A 26,775-nucleotide genomic window follows, 5' to 3' on the forward strand; every position below is an offset into this window, starting at 1 on the left:
CTACATTGTGCTGCTCTCAGATTACATAGTAAAAACCAGATGACAGATTAAGATTATAAAAATAGTCACATAGTCATGACATCTTAATATATACTATGTATAATCATAAAAATCTAAACATTTCTATTTATTTTGAATTATGTGTCTTCTACTAAGTTCTTCAGATCCAACAAAAAGAATCTATGTCTAGAGACCTCCACAGAATAGTTCTGAGACTTGGATATGGAGAACGTTTAAAGGGGTTTTACCATCCTGAACATTTATGGCATACCCACAGGGTATGGCTCACAGTACATGTGTGTAAGATGCAGATCCCATCCCATGCAGATCCCATCAAAAATGAGACCCTGCATGTTGCTCTCAGTGCCGAGATGGTTGGGATACCCACACAAATAAATTGGAATCCTGACCAGCTCTCTACTGACGATGAGTTCTCAAGACAAGTGTAGATCCCATTGGTGGGACCCACATCTAGGATACATTTATGGCATATCCATGAGACCGGAGATGCAAAGACCAGGTTACTGGACGTCATGACCTCATCACTTCCAGTGCGGCAAAAATCAGCGGCGTGGCAGGAGGCAAGTCTAGCTTTTGTTCTTTTATCAGCATGGCTTCCCACTTTTAATTTTAAAAATAGACTGGAAAACCCATTTAAATTATTTATAGGCAGCACCCTATCAATCCATATTCTACTTTTGATATAGATGCACATAGACTGAATTTACAATTCCTATTTTATTTCAAGTAGACACAAATTGTCTTTTATGATGCCTGGAAATAGACTGCCAAACAGACTGTGTAGCTCGGCGCAGATTTGGTTTCTTTTTTTTTTTAATAAGCACTTACATGAAAGTGCTCTACAAACTGAGATAACATAACAAAGAGGTTGAATTAGTACTTTGGGGCAGACAGACTGTTTCTGCTAAAATTGAGAATGTCTTCGCTCATAACATATGGAAGCAATTAAGAAGGAAAATATAAAACCTGATATTGGTGCTTTTCGGCCTGTGCCTGTAAGTATACATAGTTTATCAAGATGTGACAGGAATTTTTCATAAACAGTTAATAAAAGTTGGATTTGAGTCATTATCTTTTAGAGGCAATGAAACATAACTAAAGTTCAAAGCTGGGGAAGAACATCAAGGCAGAGCGCTTTATATGTATTCACCAAATAAATGAGCTTAGTGAGCTATACCCGAGCTGATACTAAACTCCAATATATACAATATATATAATACAGAAATGGGTCCAAGCAAATGGCTAAAATCCAAAAGAAACAAAAAACTATCTCGTGTCATTCACAAAAACAGATCAACTTGGAAGATTCTTAAGATTTGGAAGTAGAGAAAATATATATATATGGTGTATATATACTGTATATATGTATACACCATATATAAATATATATATGTGTATATATAAATATACACATATATACATACAGACATTTACACATATATGGAAATAAGGAGCATTTTAATGGTGTTGACCAACATTTAACATAAAATACCTATACCAGTGAGGGTCCCAATTGCCATATCATGTTGTGCAGACTTCCCCAAATAGTGTCCCCAAAATAGATATTTTTTCCTTTCTATAAATTGGATGTGCCACTCATTGGTTGCACAACAGTCCAAATGCATACAGAAATCAGTCACTTCCAGCTTGATTTTCTTATAGTTTCTACACTATATTTCTCATGATTGGATCGCTACAAAAAAGTATCATTATTATTAGGGGAAAATTAACTATGCTACTATTTCTTTATGTAAAACATGACAGGTTTCCTTTAAGTCCTCATTGCTCATGACAAACTCTTAGGAATTATGGCCACTGCAGCTAATTATGGAGAATTCTTGGGTCTCAGTAATAGAGTACTTTAATAACTTTCTTTTTCGCATTTTAAAATATACAAACATTTCCAATAAACATACCGCTTGGTTCAGTTTATCTTGTGAACTGTGGATTAGAGGAAAACTCAAGGCGAAGTTAATAGCAGATTATGTTATGCCTGGTGCATAGATTGAGACACAAGGGTCTGTGCTTACATTTCTGAATCTGGCTCTGGCCCTAAAACCCTCCACCAGGTATTCCCCCCTGATGAAGCTATAACTCAAAGAGGAAACGTACGTTGGGGTTTGTAAGCGGGGGATTCTTCCACTGTGGGGTCCATGCATGGCACTACACTTTGCCTAAATTGGGCATGGTATTCTTCAATCACACTTTGTATTTGTAACATCATGCCTTACTTTGTGATTATTTACTATCTGTCCATTTGTGGTTTTATGGTTCACAATCTTTGTGGTCTGTAGACAAATATGGTCATTTGTGATCATTCTAATATATAATTGATATGGACTGACATTATTCTGTTTACTACCATAACCTGTGGACCTATGACTGTATATTATTAAGTGTACAATTGTGTGTGCTATGCATTGACCTCTTTTTGTACCAACCTTTCTGGTTCCAGAAATAAATTGTAAATCATATATTATCACTTGATTAAAGTATCTTAAATTGCACACCTTCTCTCCTCTTTTTTCCTTTTTCTTTTTGTTAACCCTCCACCAGAGCAACAATTTTGAATACAGTGTTTAATAAAAACTAAAAGTAAAAAAAATAACAAAGTAAATTATGTCACACTGTAATGAAGTCAAACAAATTTTAAAATTATACATGGATTAGGCTAAGTTCACACTTCTGTTTTAAAGCACCATTCCAGAGGTTTTTCTTATTACAGTGCTGGAGTGGTTCTACTAATCCAAGTTCCCTGTCCATACTATTATACTGACTGTACCTGCCACTGTCTTTAGCTCTTCCCACTGCCACTCCGGTCCTAGGCCACCATCTTGTGACCAGAAGTCGGAGGTAACGGTCACAATGTCTCAATGTAAGTCTATGAGAGTCTCGTTCTGGCCTCGTTCTGGCTCTCATAGAGACATTGAGTTGTGACTTCGGGATCACCCTGCAGACACTGGAGCGATCCGACAGGTCACAAACTGCTGGAGACAGACTGGAGCGGTGCCAATAATAGATGAAAACAGCAACTGTTAAAGATGAGACTAGAGGCAGGGAACTTATATTAGTAGCACCACTCCAGCGCTGCAATAAAAAAACTCTGGAGTGGTGCTTTAAAGAACAGGCAAATCTAATAATGTCAAAAACATATCCACTGCATAGCTGTTGCAGAGGGGCCAGACTCTTTATTATGGGGTCCATTATGTGTCTGTTGTTACAACGTAAGAAAAAGCTCATCATGCAGAAGATTTTCTTACGATTTAAACACTTACACATAACAGAACATAGTATTCAATGGGTTCCCTCTGCTTCCTCAAAATGGAACAGATAAACAGAATGTGAAGGCAGAAATGTGAATGTAATCTTATCTTAATGAAACATTCAGACATTAAAGGGAGTCTTTCAGCCCAAACTGACAACTTAAACTAAGCACATAGCCTTGTAGAGTATATAGCCCCTATAGAAATCACCCCTATAGTGCCTTAATCGCGGCCTGTGTTCTGCAGAAACTGAAATGTAATCATGTATGTTAATTAGGATGCTTGGAGCACCCTTGGTGTGGCCAAGTGGCTCAGTGCACTATTCCTCCTTTGTTAGGCCGGTACGCAGGAGAAGGGCTTTCTCGCGGCGTCCGGCAATGCCCTTTCCTGCTGGTCAGTAATTGTCAGCATTCAGTTTCTGTTCAAGGGATTCTAAGTATGGTTTATGCGTTGCTGCTCATGTGCCGCTAAGCCACACCCCCTTGCGGTCATGTGCCACTAAGCCAGACCCCCTGCTGTCTGGTACAGCGTGGTTGGTTATCCTGGGGGGCTGGGGCTGTCTCTAGTGTATTTAAGGGTTCTGTGGGCTCCGTGGGTGCCTAGTCTATCTCTTTCTAACCTGGGGTGAGGTCTCTGGCAGTAAATGCAGTGTGTGAGAGTCGTTGTCAAGGGTTCCTGCTGAAAGCTCCCTAGTCATCCTAGCCATCAATTAGGGCTAGGTGAATGCTGTGAGCAGCATGCTCTACCGTGTCGGTTCACCGGTTGGTGTCCACGTAGGCGTCCTTGCTACCGATCCAGTACTCCAGGGTCCGCCATTGTATGTGTGGTCACACTGCAGCTTTTACTCCAATGTGTTGGGTGCTGCAGAGATTCTCCTCCTCTTTAGGAACTTAGGTTCCAGGCCTTTCCTGGCCAGCAGCTATCTGCAGCTCTATACGCCGCCATCTAGTGCTCGGGCGTTTCATGCTGCCAAATCCTTCCTGCTCTGCACAGCGGTGTCTTGCAGTGCAGAAGTTTATTAGTTTCCTTTCTGAAGTGTTGTTAACTCCCAGCATTGTACCTTGTTTAGTTACTACTAGTGTGTGCACTTAACACACTAGTTCATTTCTTTCTCTGTGCTTAGCTGAACATTCCTCTGGGACTCAGCAGCTGCAGCTCCTCTGCAGTCCGGTGGACCCCAACGTGTCCTTTAAGTTTTATTTTATTTTATTAAAGGACACGCCAGCGTAACATCCTTCTGGTTTTGCATGGCTTGTCTCCTCCTTCACTGGCGATTGACAGCATTAGCTTGCCTGGAGTAAGGACTGTCTGTAAAGAAAAGTTAGGCAAGCCAACCCTATTAATCATCAGTGAGGGAGGTGAGGACATGTAAAACCAATGGATAGAACAGTGCACTGAGCCACTTGGCCACACCAAGGGTGCACCAGACACATTAATTAGCATATTTGATAAAACTTCAATTTTTGCAGAACAAAAGCAGCGACTAGAACACTAACCATACAATTGTATAGGGGCCATATCCCTTACAAGGCTTTGCGCTTAGTTTATACAGCCAGTTTGGATTTACACACTCCCTTTAACTTTTTGAGCTGTACAGCCATTGTACTGATGTGTTTTCCTGTCTAAGGTTTATAATTATAAAAGAAGCTTTCCTTTCGCTCTGTCATGACATCAAATGAATGAGCCCCAGTGGGAGATGTTTAAAAGAAAAACAAAAATAAATTTAATTAGTATTAACTAATTAGCTGAAACTGTGTTCTCCTCTAAACCGAGCAGTATGTTTATGATCAAGGCAAATTTACTGTGGGCTTAGGGCGCTTTATATAGACTATCCTGGCAGGCCTAATCCTTCCCTAATTCAATAAATAAAACAACATGAAACACAATCTCGATTTTACTTAATAAAAATAACAGAACCATTTACATAGGCTAATACAGTTGATGGTAATTAGGACATTAGCTCTCATTTGCATAATCAGTGCTTACCATTTTTCATGGGTTAATTAGACATTATGTAAATTGAGCTGTGATTGTACTCTTCTATATCTGTTATGGAAAAAGTAGGGAACATTACATTTTATCTCCTGGGGCTATGCTCTCAGTATGAAAATCAGCTCTCGAGTGCCATAATACCAGTATTGTTCACATACTCCGGAAATATACGAGTGCTCCGATATCCATGACTCTCCGTAAGAAGTACTACCGTTAAGCATGAAACAAATTAACGGTGTATAAAATAAAAAAATAATAATAATTTTTATTTTTCGGAAAGGCTTCATAAAACGATAACAAAATCTCTTAAAGGGCCACAGCGTATGACTTTAATGAGCAAACCCATTATTTCTATCCAGTTGGGCAGGTTTTACACTTAAGAAGCCATTCTGCTCCTTGATGTATTGTGAAATATATTAACCTCCACTCTATTATAGGAATCATGTTACTTCCTTTAAAACGAAATTACAGTAGTAATAAAACCTGAGAGTCTTATATTGGGCTTGCAAGGATACAGTGTGGTCTTTGTTCACCGCTCTAAGTTAATTCAATACCTACAGAGGCCCGGGAAGCCTACTGTAAAGAGCTAAACATTGAAAATTAATTATATGCCATGCAAAGTACAGCATTCGCATTAACAATACTGGATGTAACTTTCCGGTTATGCCAAAAAATTGGAAACGAAGGTTAAATATGTGAGGGTTTATGGAAATAGGCTCATATTAGGGTAAGGTAGTAAATGGCAGCATGTTATTTTTGAACAGATGTAGGAAATGCCAACTAACGCCTATGCTATTTTCTCCGAGTGGACGGTAACACACTTTACATTTAAAAACTAATATATCAGCACAAAAGATATGTCGTTATAAAGAACTAACTTTCTTCACAGCACTTTAATATGACATATTGATAAAACCACCCGGATGCCACAATTAAGGTTTCAGAATGAAAAAAAAAGAGAACAATGAATAGATCAAATATTAAATGTTTATTTATTGATCCAATAAAGATAATAAAAATATATTTGTAAAAAAGTATCAAGGATACCTCATAAAGGGAGACAATGTAAATGGGACATACCCCTGATCATAATAGGCCTAAACAACATAGTAAAATATATAATAGGGAAAAGAGGCAATACTACTAAAGATATATAGTCCACTATTTACCTATATAAAGTGCTGCACATTTAGCCCTATAAGTATAATATAGCTCACATTAGTGGTATAAAAAAGGGGAATTGGATGTTTCACCCCCAGCAGTTCGCCCCCAGCAATTCGCCCCGGGTACATTTCGCTCCCGCACATTTCGTCCCCAGCATTTGGCCCCCAGGATGTTTTGGCCCCGCACATTTCGCCCCCGCACATATCGACCCCAGTTCGCCCCGGTCCAAGGGCAAAACATGCGGGGGCGAAATGTGCGGGGGCGAATCTTCCTGGGGGCGAAATGATAGGGGCGAAATGTGTGGGGGCGAAATGTACCTGGGGGCGAACTGATGTGGGCAAACTGCTGGGGGCAAATTGCTGGGGGCGAACTGCTGGGGGCGAAACTTCCTATAACCTAAAAAAAGATTACCATACTTCTAACATAGAAGTGCTGCTGTATGCAATGTGTCTGGCACTGTGTCCCTATATCTGGACGCGTTTCGCCCAGCTTCTTCCGGAGGAGTGAGATGTATTATACTTATAGGGCTAAAAGTGTAACAGGTTTCACTTTATATAGGGAAATAGTGGACTATGTATCTTTAGTAGTATAGCCTCTTTTCCCTATTATATATTTTACTATGCTGTTTGGGCTTATTATTATCATGGTTATGTCCAATTTACCTTGTGTCCCTTTATGAAGTATCCTTGTTTATTTTTTTATCTTTATTGTATTAATAAACATTTAATATTTAATATATTCATGTTTATCTTCAATATTTAAACAGTAGTGTATACAGAAGCGCTAACACCATTGGGCACTTTGCGCTAGTAGCGTAGAATCACAGAGGTTGCTTTGACAACTGCTATATCTGTAGTGCAGATTATAATCAGATATAGGCAAATCTGAATGCTTGTGAATAGTTGTGCTTTACAGATCTCATTTTTCTATTTTCTTGTAATGTTTTTATATTAATTTTTAGACTGGATAACTCTGGGATCTTACACTACTGCATCTTTCAGCTGAGAAATAGCTTAGTGCCATAGGACAATTCCCTGCAGATTCCCTGTGACCTGGATCTCTTCTAAAAGGTAACACAGCATCCAAAAAGGCCAAACAGAACTCTTCTCTCTACTAATGTGAAACGCAGCGGTCTAAAGATGGGTGTATACAGGGCTGCCTCCTACAGGTGGCACTAGAGAGCATATTTTCTTTTATTCTGGAGGATAGTTCAGTCCTAAGCAGTAAAAGAAGTTCTCGGTTTTCAGATCATGGCGCTACCATCTCCAAGTTGTGTTGTATTTTTATTAATGCACACATATTTATGTGGAGGCTTTTTCAGATTTGTGTTATTTGTCTTTAGTGTTCAGGCAAAATGTATGGAGGAAACATAAGCCAAGAAAAACAGCAGTTTAAAAAAATATGTATATTTACTCTTCATGCAGACGCTGAATATGTTTTCCCCAATTTTATAGATTCAAGAATTGTATTTGAAGCGCCCATGACCACCACCAACCTAAGCAAATCTATGTTTGGAAGCCTCTCTAAACAAATTTGTATGAAATGCTGTTCCTGGAACTTATCAACCAAGGCTGAGTGGGCATTCCTGGTCTAGGTTATGCTGAGGAGAGTGACCACCCTCGACGCACTTGCCAGCTTGGATACATTATGACAGTTAATTTTCTCTACAATGCTATTTCTGTCTTAAAGCACCCCTCCAGGGTATTTTTTTCTTTCAGCGCTGGAGTGGTGCTTAAACTCCAAGACCCTTGCCCCTTTCTTATACCCACCTTCCGGCATTTTCATCTGTTTTCGCCGTCACCCCGGTCCGTCTCTTGCAGTTTGTAACTTGCAGGGTGCTCCAGTGTTTCATGGAGCGAGCAAGAGGTCAATAATCAATGTAAGTCTACGAGAGCCTCGTTCTGGCCTCATAGACTTGTATTGAGAGCTTGTGACGTAGTTTATGAATTCCAGCCACTCCGAAGCTGCGCTCACAAGATGGCACAGTGGGACTGGACCGGCACCCAAAAACTGTGAAGACGCTGGTGGGTGAGTGACCGGGGGCAGAGGACATACGCTTAAAGCACCACTACAGCAGTTTTAAAAAAAAATGCTGGAGTGGTGCTTTAAGCCTTAAAGGAGTTGTATGGTCTTAAATTACAAGTTACTTTGCAGTCACTCCATAGCCACATTTGGCCTAGATGGGTGCAGCTTTGCTCAATACAGGTGTCCAGAACTTGTCTAGTCGTAATGTGGCCAAGAGTAGGCATATAGCATATTTGTATTTGCAGTCACATGATTGCCCGCTACCGGTGCTCGCACTGGAGAATCCTCATAGCACTACAAGTCTGCAGTCACACAGACTTGTACTTTAAAACCAGTCAATCCCTTTAAAGTCTTCTAACTGGCTCTGTAGATTGTGTAGTAAGCATATCTATATGTAAATCTATAATGCACCAAAACAGTTTTTACTATGACCGACAACCAACCTAATACAAATAAGCCCCCCTAAAATTATGTATACACAGTATGAAATATTATTCACTCTTTATTGGCAAATATATACAAAATTCCAAATTCATAATAAAATAATTGTCAATATATCAAATAGATGGGCGAAATCCACCAGGACAATAGAAAAAGGTTCCTAAAAGCAACTCAAAAAATACAATGTTGAAAATCACAAGCTTAATTCCAGCCATATAAATATCCTACAATAAAGTGGTCAATAATGAAAAAATACAAATAAAAACACAGATGAAATGAAAAGACCATAGGAAGAAGGGCAACGGAAACCCATAAATAGTATGTAGTATATCCAACAATGAACTACTATCCTTAATTACCACTGGCAATGGTGGGACAAAACCTACGCAAGCAACACCACGCGTGTCACTCCTTGGTCAGAAAACTTTCTACCTGCAGTCCCACCATTGGGAGAAACAGTTTTATCATTGAGTTCAATGTATAAGCGGTAGGGATTTCGCTCCTACATGCCCTCTACTGGTGGCTGTAGGTAACTTTTTATCCATGCAGGGGATTTCAAGGGAACCTGTCATGTAAAAAACACTATTAACCTGCAGATATTGAGTTAATCTGCAGGCTAATTGCTTTTGGAAGCTGCCCGGCGCCAACAATGAGAGCCCCGCTGCCAGGAGGAAAATAACTTTATTCCTCCTGGCAGTCTTGAGATTTCAGTCATAGGGGTGGGCCAGTGTGGCTTCAGTCACCGTTCATAACACAGTGAGCGGAGGCTATAACCGTGTCCCTACCACTGACTGACAGGTTCCCTTTAACACTTTGTATCACATGAACACATATCCATCAACTAAAATCATATATTAAGAACCTATAAAGCATTTTAAACCGAAAAAGGGCAACATACCTATTACGAGGATTAGGTCCAATTCTCTGACACGTAACTGTTGTAGTCGAATGTTTGCCACCGTTGCCTAGGTCTTGCTTAACATCCCACTGTTTTGGGTCACTAATCTTCACATTTAGTATGTTGACCCCTTTCTTTACCTTGGCCCTGTATGGAAGAATAAATAAAATGAATGAGTTTATTCTAGACCTACTTGAAACACAATTTCTCCTAAATTAATATTTATCATGAAAGAAACAATAATGTGGAAAATTTTCTGCTGTTTTATTATCTTGAAGACCCAAGATTTATGTGAAAAAAAAAAGTTAAGAATCAATAAAATGATTCAAATACGTGGTATTTTGGAAACTGTATATATGAAATATCATCTTGGAATTCAAGACTTCCCTGTCTATTTCCAATTAGTATACATGATCTTATCAAGTGTATCCTTTATATTTCATTGTCAATTGTTTTGGTGTTTTTTATTGTTTTTTTTTAACGATTTTCCAGATTTTGAAATGCTATAGAGACTACCTGACTCTTGAGGATGTGAGTAAATAGCAGTTTAATCCAATTAACAGTTTGAAAAACAGCTAGCCATTTTGTAGTAAAATCATGAAAAAATCAATGCTGTTTTTGGCTGTATTGCAATTATACTATATTTAAACTCACCCTTAAATGGATTGTCTGATCTAAATTGATAAGTCTGTTGTTACTCTATGTCAGAGGTCCCCAACCACCGGTCCGCGGACCAGGACCGGGCCGTTGGGGTTTTTCAGCCGGTCCGCGGGGAGAGGGGGCCCCTCCAGCCTCCAGCAGGGCCGCCATCAGGGCATGACTGCCCTGACTCCAGTATGGGGCCCGGCCGGTAGGAGCCCCCTCGGAGCCCCCCTCTTGTGCGTCTCTCTCCTCATGGGGCCCCCGGCCGCATGCTAAGCGCCGGGTCCGGGACATCTTAGCGCTGCGCTGCTGCGGCAGCACCTTCATGATTCCCCTGACTTCCGGTCATGTGACGGCGCCGTCACATGGCCGGAAGTCAGGAGAACCTGGTGTCAGCGATTTGGACGAGCGCCAGGATTCTGCAGGGATCGCATGGGGGTAAGTATAACAAGTTTTATTTTTTTTTAAATACAATTAACTAGGAGTGGGGGGAATGGGAGATGCACATGGGGGGAGGGGAGAGATGAGAGATCCACATGGGGGGGAGGGGAGAGATGAGAGATGCACATGGGGGAGGGGAGAGATGAGAGATCCACATGGGGGGGAGGGGAGAGATGAGAGATGCACATGGGGGAGGGGAGAGATGAGAGATCCACATGGGGGGAGGGGAGAGATGAGAGATGCACATGGGGGGAGGGGAGAGATGAGAGATGCACATGGGGGGAGGGGAGAGATGAGAGATGCACATGGGAGGGAGGGGAGAGATGAGAGATGCACGGGGGGTGAGAGATGCACGGGGGGGTGAGAGATGCACGGGGGGGATGAGAGATGCACGGGGGGTGGATGAGAGATGCACGGGGGGGTGAGAGATGCACGGGGGGGATGAGAGATGCACGGGGGGATGAGAGATGCACGGGGGGTGGATGAGAGATGCACGGGGGGGTGAGAGATGCACGGGGGGGATGAGAGATGCACGGAGGGGATGAGAGATGCATGGGGGGTGGATGAGAGATGCACGGAGGGGGATGAGAGATGCACGGAGGGGGATGAGAGATGCACGGGGGTGAGCTGCACATGGGGGGGTGATGTTTCCATAACTTTGTTGCCTTATGAAGGGCGGGGGGGGCCCCCAAAAATTTCTTGCACAGGGGCCCACTACAGTCTGTGTCCGCCCCTGGGATGAAGTAAATGCAGCTGAACAGCAGCTGTCAGGACAGCTGCCCTGTCCTGCTGCAGGGCGTGATGGGGCCTCAGTGATGCGGCTCCTGGCACAGCACATTATGTGGGGCTCCTGGCATAGCTCCTGGCGGGGACCTGGTCTACACTATATGATAAGTATGCACTAAACTCCAAATCCCTCCATTACCCCGCCCTCATATGGCCAAAGCCCCGCCCACCCCACCCCCTCCTTGCTGGGCCATGGAAAAATGATCTTGCTTCAAGCCGGTCCCTGGTGCAAAAAAGGTTGGGGACCACTGCTCTATGTGACTGCAGAATTATGAATCCCCCCAGCGCAGGCATTGTGCCCTGCGGGGATTCACTGGTTTATGAGATGGGAACGACAGGTACGTATGCGTTATGAATACTCCCGGCCAGAACCCGACTAGTGGATGCGGCCTCGCTTCCACACACTTGTATGGAGTGAGGCCGCGCCTACGGGATGGCTGCATTACTAGTTGGGTTCTGGCCGGGAGTATACATAACACATACGTACCTGTCTTTCCCAGCTCAGAAACTGGCGAATCCCTGCAGCCCATAGTGCATGTGCTGGGGGGATACATAAGTCTGCAGTCACAAACCCCCCAATCACTGGGGGTTTGACAACTGGCACCCCCAACGATCCCAAGAACCAGGAGCCCTGTGTGAAAGGAGCAGAGCTCGATCAGGCGCAATGAAGTTCCATTCATTCTTAATGGGAATATTGAAGACCAGCTAAGTGCAGTGCCCGGATATCTCTAATGGTCTTATAAGAGTGGAGCATCTGTGAACATGATCAACCACTGCTTCATTCACACGGCACTCTTAAGGGCCCAGTTCTCAGGATAATGGGGGTCCTTGCCATCAGATCTCCAACGATTAGAAAGTTATCACCTATCCCGTAGATATGTAAACTTTTGTAAAAAATTACAACTCCCAAAAGGTCCTGAAGTTCTGCAACTGTCAAAGCATGCTGAGAAGGACAATTTCTCATAGATCAAAAAGTTTCAATCATCTAGAAGTAGAGGGGACACCTTATTAACAGTGTTAGCCTGCAGCCTTGCCCTTGTCTCACGTTGTTTCTGTCCTGGGATCCCTCTTAGTAGCATGATGCCTGGCCCGTGCCTTTGACTGGGAGCACACTTAGCTCTTTGAGCACGCCCAACGGCAAGCTAACCAACAGCAAGATGTAACATGATTGGAGGGGAAAGGGCCTCTGCAGCAATGTCAAGAAGATAGCGCACAGAGAGGGAGGTAGCTGGATGGTATGCCACCTCTCCTTTATGCCAAGTCAGTTAATGTATCTATGTAATGTTAACAAAATGGGCAGTTTGTTAAATGAATGATGAGATGCATCATAATGCCTCTGTATGTAGATCACTAATTGCACTTCTTGTGTGGGTGGATTGGCCGGCCCATTGTGGGATTCACCTGCCCCTCTCTGCCTATCTGTCCGTCTATCTATCTGTCTATTCTTTTAAAGATGAATTTTCCAGTGAAATCTGTCTATTCATTCATTTATGATAGCATTCAGTATACATATCATGTAATATGATGGAACAAAAGGCATTCAAAATAATAAATATGCTATACAAGTGAGCGTGATGTGCATTAAACTTTATCTCCCCGGATGTGTAGACACTACATTGCTTCTCTGACTGCACTTGGCCAAGCACATACATATTAACTATTTGCTCTGAGCAGACAGAATCATTGGGATAGCCTTTGGTGAACAGCAGTGTATGGAAAACAATGCAAATTCTAGGTATTTACATAGATGCACTGAAAACAGCAGAAGGGCTAAATGCTTGACCTTCTCCTCTGTATAATTCAGCTTTATACATAGTAATGTGAACAAGTGATCATTGCTAAGGATACAACAGCTCATTCAGTCACTGCGAGCATAGCTAATTTTTCTTTTATATGAAAGAGTAATATTTATTTTGCGAGCTCACGTTTTACCCACCTACTCACATGGATAATAAAGAAGTAATGCAATTGTTAAAGAACTGTCCATTGACAGTCCATTATTCATGGCTAACAGCTGTCATAGCTACCTATTGTGAAATGAAGGTTCTGGATGTGTGATTTACTTAAAGGGAATCAGTCACCGGGTTTTTGCTACCCTATTTGAGAGGATTGCCCATCTGAGACCCTGATTCCAGTGATGTATAACTTACTGGGCTGCTTGCTGAAGTTTTGATAAAATCACTGTTTTATCTGCTGCAGATCTCTGAATGCTGAGCTCTGTATAATCCCGGCCACATCACTGATTGGTCGCTTTCTATGTACACTGTGTATAGGCAGAAAGCTGCCAATCAGGGGTGGGGGTGGGGTTATACAGAGCCCATAAATGTGCAGGACTACTAGGCAGCAGGTTTACTAGTCCTCTAGTGATAATCTCCAGTTGACAAAGAGTGATTTTATTGAAACTACAGCAAGCAGCCCAGTAAGTGACACATTGCTGGAATCAGGGTCTCTGTTTCTACAGTATGCTCCTCTTAGGTTAGGTCGCAATAACCTGGTGACAGATTCCCTTTAACATTACACAGAATGATGTGCTATTGAATCTGAACTTAGAACTTTCATTAAAATGCAATCATGTGTTTGCTACATCTCCTGCTCTCCAAAACATTTACTCACATTTGATCTGAGAATGAAGAGCTCATAAGGACTCATCATGACTTTGTCAATGTCTGCACATGAGGCCAGGATCCTACTGTTTAATTAGTAAAAGGGATCCTTAACCACCAGATGTCATCTATAATGCCGGCCTCCTCATATGGGACAGAGGGACCCTTTGTGCTTTCCTTTAAAGGGAACTTGACAGCTGATACATTCTTCTCCACAAGAACTGATTGTATGATTTTAGCCAGGTATGTTGGACTCTGAAATGCTGCAGAATGGGAAACTCGTTGGACAGACAGGTCGTCCGCATGCTTCCCCCCCACAATCTACCAATGACTGACAGATCTCTCCCAATACACGCATGCATGGAGAGACCCTTTGGGCTCCCGCCTATCCGACTAGTCTCCCGTGCAGTTCAGTCTCTGGCAGCATTTAAAATATGTTTCTCTCTGAAATGCCACAGCATTTCACAGTCAAGTAAATATAGCTGAAATAATACAGCCAGTACCTGATACATGCTGCCCGTGGATCGGGTGTCAGGTTCCTTTTGAGCTCAATGTTATTGGCTGCCATAACACCGAATACACCTATTATAGGTATAAACCCCTGACCTATACACCAAATGCTACTTTCATAATCTGTGTTCTTCTCTATCTGAAGAAATAACCTGTGTGGTAATATTATAGGAACAAGCATTAGGAACATTTCTTTATATATTTGACTATGTCCTTTATGATTTATTTGCCAATTCTCTAGGAATGTACAGAAGACTCTCAGAAAAGGGGATACTGGACTCCTGGAAGAATTGTTAAGTCTCTCAGAAGCAGCAGAAACCACCTGGAAAGGAGGTTTCCTCTGAGTTTCCTCTGTCCTATTGCCTGGATGAGTCTTTATCAGAAGGGACACAACTCCAGACTGGAATCATATAATAATAGAATCATAGAAAGGTAGAGTTGGAGGGGACCTCCAGGGTCATCGTGTCCAACCCCCTGCTCAATGCAGGATTCACTAAATCATCTCAGACAGATGTCTGTCCAGCCTCTGTATGAAGACTTCCATTGAAGGGGAACTCACCACCTCTCGTGGCAGCCTGTTCCACTCATTGATCATCCTCACTGTCAAAAAGTTTTCTATAATATCTAATCTGTATCTTCTCCCATTCATCCCATTGGTTCTAGTCTTTCTTTGTGCAAATGAGAACAAAGCTGATCCCACTGTAACAGGCCTTGAGATATTTGTAGACAGCTATTAAGTCTCCTCTCGGTCTTTTGCTAAACATTCCCAGATCCTTTTACTGTTCTTCGTAGGACATGGTTTGCAGACCGGTCACCATTCTGGTCGCTCTTCTCTGAACTCGCTCCAGTTTCTTCATGTCTGTTTTAAGATGTGGGGCCCAGAACTGGACACAGTATTCCAGACGAGGTCTGACCAAAGAGGAGTAAAGGGGGATAATGACTTCACGTGATCGAGACTGTATGCTTCTATTAATACAACCCAGAATTGTGTTTGCCTTTCTTGCTGGTGGATCACACTGTTGAGTGGTACTCTTCCTGTTCCCTTCTACTTACACATCTTTTCCCTCTACCTTAGCTCACATTACAGGCTGTGGCCTAGCACCATCCGCACATGGTAAAATTACAAAACACAAACTTGTTAAATACAATTTATCACAAAAAAACCCGTCATGCAGCTATGCAGATGAAAAAATAAAAAAAATACACTCTCGGAATACAGAAACAAAATAATTCCTTCAGACCATAATACTAACCTAGGCTTCGTAGCTAAAGGGTTACTATTGTAAAATGTTGCTTCTTTTGAAGAATACATCTGGTGCATAAACAGGCATTCCTTGTTATATTGGCATCAGATGCAATTTTATAACTATGAAATCCTATCAGGAAGCTGGACACAAGGTATAACTTCCAGACACACTCGGAGCCTGAGGGGGCACAAACTATGCCTCTGCTCTATATAAGGAGACCAGTATTATAAGTAATGTGATAATTGGGAGGCCCTGTGAAACGTTTTCCAGGAGCTGCACTTTACATGGCTCGCTAGTAACATCTATATCCATGAGTGTATATTCTGCAAATAGTATGGAAGATATTGAAAAAAAATAGTTTATTTTCAGCTGGCAGGAAAGGATTCCCTTGGGTGCCCTGTTTGTTTTTTAGGATCTACTGAGTTTGTTAATAACTTTAAATTGCCAAGTTGTTACTTGTGCTAGTTCCTGTGGCTCTGTTTCTGGGAAAAAGCAGCAATGTCTTTTCTTAATCTCATTCATCCTCTTTAAGGAGGACCTGTCACCAAGACAAAGTGACCAGTTTTTGCTCTTATTTTATTCCTGCTGTTCCACTGAGTAATCTGTTTTTATTTTTTTTCAAATCCACCATATGGATCCAGAGATAAGGGCCTTTATTTTTAGTGATCATTTTTATGATCTTTATCAAGGGGGCGAGGCTCACAGAGCAGTTATGCAGATCAGTCTAAAGACACACCTCCAAATAATTATACAAGCCACACCTCTTTGATAAAGACCATAAAAATTAGCAATAAATAAAAAGGCCAATATTTCTGGCTCCGTATGGTATATTTAAAAAAAAGCCCATCTGAATACTTAGGGGAGCAAGCCAGAATAAAATGAGCAACAACTGGCCACTTCTGACATAGTGACAAGTTGTCCTTAAGAGAGTCATTACTCATTTCTGAGTAAAAAGATCAGTAGAAAGGTCTTTGTATTGTCCCCTCATATACTTTTACATAGTAATAAGATCACCCCTATGCCTTCGTTTTTCCACAGTAAATAACCCCAAGTGTAATAACCTGTCTTGGTATTGCAGACCCCCCAGTCCTCTAATAACCTTGGTCACTCTTCTCTGCACCCTCTCTAGTTCAGCTATGTCTTTCTTATACACCGGAGACCAGAACTGTACACAGTATTCTAAGTGTGGTCGCACTAGTGACTTGTATAGAGGTAAAATTATGTTCTCCTCATGAGCATCTATGCCTCTTTTAATGCATCCCATTATTTTATTTGCCTTTGCAGCAGCTGCCTGACACTGGCCACTAAACGTGAGCTTGTCGTCCACCAATACACCCAGCTCTTTTTCCAGTGACAGTTTTGCCCAGTGGTTTACAATTAAGCATATAATTATACATTTTATTTGATCTGCCCAAGTGCATTACCTTATATTTATCCCCATTAAAGCTCATTTGCCATTTATCAGCCCAAGCTTCTAGTTTACATAGATCCTGCTTTAATATAAAATTGTCCTCCTCTGTATTGATTACCCTGCAGAGTTTAGTGTCATCTGCAAATATTGAAATATTACTCTGTATGCCCCCTACAAGGTCATTAATAAATATGTTAAAAAGAAGGGGGCCCAATACTGACCCCTGTGGTATCCCACTGTTAACTGAGACCCAGTCTGAGTGTTTTCCATTAATAACTAGAGATGAGAGGTGTTCGACTAGAACTGTTCACCAATCTCAAATTCGAGCTGTTTTGGGCGGTGTTCGAGTCGTTCGACGAACGCGAACGATTTTCAAAAAATTCGGCTGTTCGAGGTTATGTTCGATAACTGTTCGTGCACCAAAAGCGTGTCCTGCATGTCTGGCGCTATTTAGAGCACCAATCATGCAGGGATTGTCTGCCACTCACTGTAATGCCACAGCCATGGTGGTTGTTGCATTACAGTGATTGCCCAAATCGATGGGAACAGTGCTCACAGTGAAACATGAAAAGCCGGCAATTCAGCAGCGGCATACACCGGTACCCGACAATATAGAACAGAAAGAATAGAGTATCACACATAGATTAGATAGATAGAAACATGTCAGTCACATATATAAGAAGTACAGTGACAGTGTTGGTTACTGTACTTGTCATTTAGTGTAAAGGATTTATTAAAAAAAAATATTAGTGTTTTCATGCACCGTCTCTTTAAAAAAGCCGGTCGGCAATTCAGCATCGGTACCCGACAATTTATAACAGAAAGAATAGAGCATCACACATAGATTAGATAGATAGAAACATGTCAGTCACATATATAAGAAGTGCATGAGGTGAGCCGAGTTCATTGGACATGAGCTCACCTCATGCACGTCACTGACAGCGTGGGAAAATTCTCCTGCACTCACCGCATGCGCAGGAGAATTTTCCCACGCTGTCAGTGACGTGCATGAGGTGAGCTGAGTTCATTGGACATGACCTCGGCTTATCTTTATGCCGTCACAGCCAGACACTGAGGAGCGCAAGCATGCCTGCGCTTCTCAGTGTCTGCCGCATGGTAAGCTGGATGGCAGCGTTCTGCTGCGATCCAGACTGTCATGTGAATGTAGCAGAGCTGAAGCTGTCGTGGGAACCATGGAAAGGTAAGGATGATGTTGCTTTATTATTTTACTTTTATTGCAGGAGATCGTTGGCTTCAGCTGGAATGGGCGTGATGGTAAGTATGGTTTAATTTAGAACAATAAAGAATTGTGTCTTTATTTCAATTAAAGGACTTTATTCTGGGTGTTTGTGTTTTTTTGTAACTTTGACTATGGGGTTAGTAATGGGGGAGTCTTATAGACGCCTCTCCATTACTAACCTGGGCTTGATGTCAGCTGGCATTATAAGCTGACATCAACCCCAACCCTATTACCCCACTGCCACCACTACAGGGCAGTGGGAAGAGCGAGGCTAAGTGCCAGAATTGGCGCATCCTATGGATGCGCCATTTCTGGGGCAGCTGACGGCTGGTGTTTCTAGCCTGGGAGGGGGCCAATATTCATGGCACCCTTCCTGGGCTATTAATATCAGCCCCAAGCTGTCTGCCTAGCCTTTGCTAGCTATTAAAATAGGGGGGACCCCACGTCATTTTTTTGGGGGTCCACCATTTTAATAGCTAGTAAAGGCTAGGTATTCAGCTGGGGGCTGATATTAGTAGCCTGGGAAGCTCCGTGGGTATTACCCCCTTCCCAGGCTTCAAACATCTGCCCCAGCCATGTGCTTAACCTCCGCTAGAGACTAAAATTACGGGGAACCCCACGCCAATTTTTTTTTAATAAATCCTTTATTTTAACACTAAATGACAAGTACAGTAATCAACACTATCACTGTACTTATTATAAATGTGACTGACATGTTTCTATCCATCTAATCTATGTGTGATGCTCTATTCTTTCGGTTAGAAATTGTCGGGTACCGATGCTGAATTGCCGGCCGGCTTTTTTAAAGAGACGGTGCATGAAAACACTAATATTTTTTTTAAAAAATCCTTTAACACTAAATGACAAGTACAGTAACCAATATTGTCACTATACTTCTTATATATGTGACTGACATGTTTCTATCTATCTAATCTATGTGTGATGCTCTATTCCTTCTTGTCTAAATTGTCGGGTACCGGTGTATGCCGCTGCTGAATTGCCGGCTGGCTTTTTTAAAGAGAGTGTCTTCTGAGCAGTTTGTCAGCTTTTGGACACCTTTGAAGGTGTTTTCTATGTGTTTTTGTTTGCCTGCCATTGGTTTTAACGGTGTTCGACGGTGTTCTAAGGTGTTCGACGAACAGTTCCTCGAACATCCCGGTGTTCGACGAACCGAACCGAACCCGAACACTACGGGGGTGGCTCAACTCTATTAATAACCACCCTTTGTTTCCTATCACTGAGCCAATTCTTAACCCACATACATATATTTTCCCCTATCCCCATTGTTCTCATTTTATGTATCAACCTTTTGTGTGGAACCGTATCAAAAGCTTTTGAAAAGTCCATATACACAACATCCACTGCATTTCCTTGGTCCAGTCCGGAACTTGCCTCCTCATAAAAACTGATCAGATTAGTTTGACAGGAACGGTCCCTCGTAAACCCATGTTGACATTGGGTCATGAGGTTATTCTTCTTCAGATACTCTAGTATAGCATCTCTTAGGAAACCTTCCAGGATTTTACCCACAGTAGAGGTTAAGCTTACTGGCCTATAATTTCCAAGTTCAGTTTTTGTCTCCTTTTTGAATATTGGCACCACATTTGCTATATGCCAGTCCTGTGGTACAGACCCTGTTATTATGGAATCTTTAAAGATTAAAAATAATGGTCTATCTATGACGTTACTTAATTCCTGCAGTACTCGCGGGTGTATCCCATCCGGGCCCGGGGATTTGTCAACTTTAGTGATTTTTAGACGCCGCCGTACTTCCTGCTGGGTTAAGCAAGTGACATTTAATGGAGAATTTTTGTTATCACTAATCATGTTTTCTGTCATGCGATTTTCTTGTGTAAATACGGTTGAAAAAAAATCATTTAGCATATTGGCTTTTTCCTCATCCTCATCCACCATTTCACCCAGACTATTTTTAAGGGGGCCAACACTATCATTTTTTAGTTTTTTACTATTTATGTAGTTAAAGAATATTTTGGGGTTATTTTTACTTTCTCTGGCAATGATTCTCTCTGCCTCAATCTTTGCTGCCTTGATTTGGTTTTTACAGAATTTATTTAATTTTCTATATTTATTTAATGCCTCATCACTACCTACTTGCTTTAGTTCTCTAAATGCTTTCTTTTTGTTACTTATTGCGCCCCTTACAGCTCTATTTAGCCATAGTGGTTTCCTCCTATTTATAGCATGTTTATTCCCATAGGGTATATATTGTGCACAGGTCCTATTCAGGATGCTATTAAATGTCTCCCATTTGCTTTGTGTAGCTTTATGTCTCAGGATATCGTCCCAGTTTATTGCACTAAGATCATCTCTCAACCGTTGGAAATTTGCCTTCCTGAAGTTTAGTGTCCTTGTAACCACTTTACTACACATCTTATTAAAGGTTACATGCAAACATATTATTTTGTGATCATTATTTCCCAAGTGACCACCAACTAATATATTTGATATGCGGTCTGGCCTATTGGTTAATATTAGGTCTAGCAGTGCCCCCCTTCTTGTTGGGTCCTGAACCAGTTGTGAAAGGTAATTGTCTCTCATAGTTGTCAAAAACCTATTACCTTTGCTTGAACTACAGGTTTCTGTCCCCCAATGTATTTCAGGGTAGTTGAAGTCCACCATAATAATGACTTCTCCTTGAGTCGCTGCTTCATCTATTTGCATTACGAGGATATTCTCCGCCGCTTCCATTATTTTTGGAGACTTATAAAAAAACCCTATCAGTAATTTATTATTTTTTCCCCCTCCCCTTATCTCCACCCACAAGGACTCTACATTTCCATTAGATTCACATATATCCTCCCGCAAGATGGGTTTTAAGGATGATTTTACATATAAATACACCCCCCCCCCCTCGCTTGTTTGTACGGTCATTTCTGAACAGACTATAGCCCTGTAAATTAACTGTCATGGCTCTTGTCCAGCCACGTCTCAGATATCCCTACCATGTCATAATTAGTTTCCAACAAAATTAATTCTAATTCCTCCATTTTGTTGGTGAGGCTTCTGGCATTAGTGTACATGCATTTTATGCATCTCTCTGTACCTCTATTCCTTCTTACTTATGCTTTATGGAATTATTCTTAAAAAGAAAAAAAAAGAACTTTTTTTTTTACTATGGAATGATATCAGACATGCACAGAACATAATGTGAGTTACCCGGACACCCAAATGCATTAAGTGATATAAAGGATATGTCAGTCCATTATAAGAAGCAATATGGCTACATTAAATTCGATCTTGTGTCACCTCAATTAGTAAAGTGGCAACCTACAGTATTTGAAATTAACAGCTTCTATTTTAGGTTTTCTGATTCAGTTAAATCAATTGCTAAGTAAAATGGTGAGACATCGGCATGTCGTCGTATTGGATCTGGATGGAGATATTCCTGTTTAGCGGCTCGGTATTCTGCTTTAATAGGCTTAATTGACATGATTTCTTTAGTGACAACAGGACATGCAGCCATATTGGTTGTCACTTCTCAGCTAAAGAGACAATACTAGTCATGTATTTACTTGCAGAATTTGCTGACCAAAAATGTGGCTCCGAAATTTGTCACTTTCACAAAAATGTCTGCTGAATAGAAAATAGCAATATCTCATTAGGTAAAAAAACAAACTTCAGGTACTGATGTTAATTCGAATATACTTCTAGAATGACATTTTTAGAAGGAAATCTCATCTAAAATATAAATAATAAAGTTATACAGACTTTCAATAAGTTTGGGTTCATATTTTATGAAGTTCAATTTGCACATATCAATTATTAGCTGACCTTCATGGCTGAACTGGAGAATTGAATAAACAGCAATTTCCTAATGTACTCAGGATGAGATTTAAAGGTATGGCAGCCAGATACAGAAAAAAGCCATGTCCACCTGTGTCCACGAATGTGATCATGATTTTGTAGTGATACCAAGGTTGGCTGCTTCCAAGTGCTATGACTCCCCTCCACCTTGACATGTATTGTATTTTTCGGATTATAAAACACACTTTTCCCTCAAAATTTAGGGGGAAAATGGGTGTGCGTCTTATAATCCGAACTGTAGCTGCGATGGAGCTTACCGACTGCAGTGGAGCGGGGTCCCAGGGTCGCTACCTCCGGAAGTTTCTGGCAGCGGTGGAGGCAGGAGTCAGGCGATGGCATCTCGTTCTACCAGCTTTGCCCTCCCAGCCATGGCCCCACTCCTGCCGCCGTTGAACACCCCATTCTACCAGTCTGTAGCCCACAGCATCTCCTGCCTCCGTCAGCATTGACCCTGCCACCTGGGACCCCATTCCACCACAGTTTCCCTCCAGGTAAGCTACCGCAAAAGCAGATTATAACACGCACCATTTTATTAAAAAAAACATTTTTTTCTATTTTCTTCCCCAAAATTTGGCGTACGTCTTATAAACAGGTGTGTCTTATCATCCGCACAATACTGTCTCTCGAATGGCACATCGTTATCCTTTAATCAGTTTTATTGGGGGACGGGTGCCTATACAAAAAAGGGCTGACAATTACAATATAATTATTATATATACTGTATATATAAATGCATGCATCTGTGCAACTGTTAAATAAGTACCACATGCCTTAATGAATTTGAGGTTTGGAAGGATAGAAAAAAACTAAAAACAGCAGCCAAAGAAGCTTAAAATGTTTAGGTTTAACCTAAGATGTCCAGGATCTAGGGCATTCTGTGCCTGCAGGCAGACAAGATTTAGTATATTCTTTATTACCACTGGATGTGACAGGTTGAGTATATCACACAACATGCAAACATTATCTAGTTAGCTGAAATCAAGATTTATCTTTTGAAAGCTTAATTTAGAAAACTACAAGAAGGTAAAACATTTAGTAAAAAAGTTAAAGAAGTAATATTGTTTTATAGATGGGGCAAGGACACTTGCTGGTTGATTTGCTTATTTGATTATAGCAAATCTCCTCCTAAGATCCCAAGAATCCTTATTCTTTCTAGGTCTTGAAAAAATTGAGACTGCGCTAAATATATTGGTTTTGTATAGTTTATTTAAAAATTACAGATTAAATTATTGCGTATGTGACATAAAATGCCGCTTTAGTCGGCAGAAATACTGTATACCCCATGGATAAGAGAATGCTTATTTTTAAGGGGTGATGCAGTTCTGCTACTTAAAACAAGAATTGCTTTACTTTGCAGAAGTCTTAAACTGGAAGAATAGCTCTGGATGTGTCACAGCTGGTATTTTCCATCTGCTCCTTTGCAGACGGTTTCTATTTTGTCTCAGATTTATAGGCTTGAGCTGCCTGGTTGGGTTTGAAGCAGTGCTTTAAACAAAATTGCACTCAAACCAAAAGGTTTTGTTTTGTTCTAATGCCTTTAATGCCTTAATCTCATCATAACGTCTTGGCTCTACTCTATTAAAAAAAAAGGAAAAAAAAACAGGAAACTCATATGTCTCTAAGACTAGGATTGCTGCTCAGTAGGAAAAATGATATAGTGTGTACTGTCCTGGTAGAAATAATTTTAGATTTTATCATATAATGAACATAAGAAGATTGGGTGGAAGGAAGCCCATTTTATAAAAATGACTTCTGAAAGGCCAGCAAAATCTAAAGAAAGCAAAAATAGAGTAAGTGGAGCGTAGAAGTCACAATGGGCTCTTGTGCCTTAAAACTCTCAATGGCCCCTCTTCATAATAAAACGACACCTGTATTATAAATCGCACTTGCTAAGTGAGGACTCTGTTCAAGACTTTGCATAAAAAAGCCCCCAAAGAATCTCAAGTGGAGTCAGCTACCAAAAAGTGATGTAAGATTTATGAAGAAGGCCAGGAATCACAAGGCTAAAAAAAGAAAAGAACAGAATGCAACAACAAGCAATAAATCCGAAGATAGAACAAACAAATTTCAAGGTAAATCGCCTTGTTGAACTAAGTCTACTTCCCTTGACCAACATCATGGCCTTCGATGATAAATTGGGGAGATGCAGTGAATATACAGCGTCTACACAGCTTCCATCATTTAAAGTGATTTGTCATAACCCAATAAGTAGTTTAGGTGTTCCAGTAGGATTTTCCTGACATTTCACATTTTTTTAGTTGTATTTTTACAGCAAAAGTCATGGCCCATAAAAAGCTTACAACACAGCAAAGGGATCTCAAAAATCAAAATGCCAGAATTATGTTTTATTGGCCCCCGCAACATTGCAATAAAATGTAATAAGAGGTGATCAAAACATTGTATCTACCCCAAAATGGTATCAATAAAAATGTCAGTTCAGGGCGCAAAAAAAGTCCTCACAAAGCCTCATATCCCAAAAATTTAAATGTTGCAGGTCTCGGAAAATGGTGACAAAAGCAACATTTTCTTTTTTTACAAATTTCTGAAATTTTTTCACCACTTAAATAAAAAAAAAACATGTTTCATATCTGAGTACTCATACTGACCTGATGAATCATATTGTCAGGTTGGTTGTACCATATAATGAACATGGTAAATAAAAACCCCCAAAAAGAATTGTGAAAGTGCACTTTTTCTTTTATTTCAATGCGCTTGGAATTTTTTTCCCATTTTTCAGTACAATATATGGTAGAAAGAATGGTGTCATTCAAAAGTACGACTCGTCCTGAAAAAAAAAAGCCCTGATCTGGTTATATTTATAGAAAAATTAAAAAGTTATGGTTCTTGGAAGAAGGAGAAGAAAAGATGAAAACAAAAACTGGCCACGGCATTAAGGGGTTAAGGTTGCGCTGATTGTAACTTATGTGCTGAATTTTTTTTTAAGAACTTTTTTACTTTATCCTTACCAGGTAAAACGTTATTTTTTAAACCACCTCATATTTATAAATGCTGATAAATGTGGACGAGAACAAGCCAACTGGGTGCATTAATAATGCATTTCATCAACACTTTTTTCCAAGAGATTTTCGAAATACTTTTTCATCAGATGTAAGGAAACCATTTTCTTGTCAGCATAGATTATTATTATATTTTTATTTATTTACTTATATATTGATTATGTATCAGACAAATTAGGTCCACCACAACTGTAGATATCACAGATAGGGATGGGCGGACCGGTGGAAGGTCAGGTTCTGGTACCTGACCTGAACCTTTGTGAAAATTTGGCTCGGGTACTAGAACAATACCCGAACTTCCACCAGAACCCAAACCCAATTGAAAATAATGGAGACCCAAACTAGTAAGAAAAGAAAAAGAAAATCTCTTTCTCTTTACAGCGAACACTTCACAGGACCTCAAGAGAGAGTTTGTGTTTGGTGTTCCAGCCGAACAGTGACTGTCCGGTATGAACGCCGAACATTTATGTTTGGGTTCGCCCATCTCTAATCACAGAGGTTCTCAGTGTTCTTAATTCATCTATTTGATAATTTTTTATTAGACATTTTATTGCCAGACCAGGTGGCCAGCATAATGTCTCTAAACTTCCTGGATGATTTCCGAGAATAACACCTTAGAAAACAAGGGCAGCTCCTTGTGTTCAGAAGCAAATTGTGAAAGCTCTGCAATCATGCTCCATCATGACATTTATCTGAAACAAACAGGGTCCACCTGTATCTACGATGTTCCAAGATTATACTGTACATTATTTGCAGATTTAGGTCCCCCATGCATTTCTAGATAAAGCATAAAGAATACAGAATTATAATCTCACTAAGTATTTATGGGAAGTGGCAAGACCTTGCAGGACCCTGTTTCTACCAATGTGGCTAAATAAAATTTACATTACTGTAGATTCAAAATATTAGAAGTTATTATTTTAGAAGTTGTTACAAAGTTTTAAGTTAAACAGAATATCAAATTTCTATGTTTTTCTTATGTGTTAGGGCTCATTCACACATCAGTTTTTCACATACGAGTGCTATCCGTGTTTTACCTGTGATAGTCTATGGGGCCATAAACATCAGTGATTTTTTTTCTGTACAAAATCGTGAAGACATTTCCAATATTGATCCGAGTGTCGGATCAAACTCAGCAATGAAAATCTATTGGTCCGTGAAAAAAATCAAACAGCACTCGGTTGACATCCATGTGCTGTCTGTTTTCACTGACTGATAGATGGGAGAAGGTGGATAAACTCTTTTTTTT

The 26,775-nt window shown here is 40.7% G+C and overlaps 1 protein-coding gene across 1 annotated transcript in view; it reads right to left on the minus strand.

Moving 5' to 3' along the window:
• Positions 1–26,775, minus strand: part of TMEM132C (transmembrane protein 132C) — a 904,429-nt gene that overhangs the window by 476,078 nt on the left and 401,576 nt on the right. Inside the window, exon 3 of the mRNA XM_073676143.1 lies at positions 9,805–9,951. Coding sequence (XP_073532244.1) covers positions 9,805–9,951 — 147 coding nt within the window. The remainder of the gene's footprint in view (positions 1–9,804; positions 9,952–26,775) is intronic.

The sequence above is a fragment of the Phyllobates terribilis genome, unplaced genomic scaffold, assembly GCF_046119375.1.
Source record: "Phyllobates terribilis strain yellow unplaced genomic scaffold, ASM4611937v1 Scaffold_1__5_contigs__length_1240528914, whole genome shotgun sequence".
NCBI lineage: Eukaryota > Metazoa > Chordata > Amphibia > Anura > Dendrobatidae > Phyllobates > Phyllobates terribilis.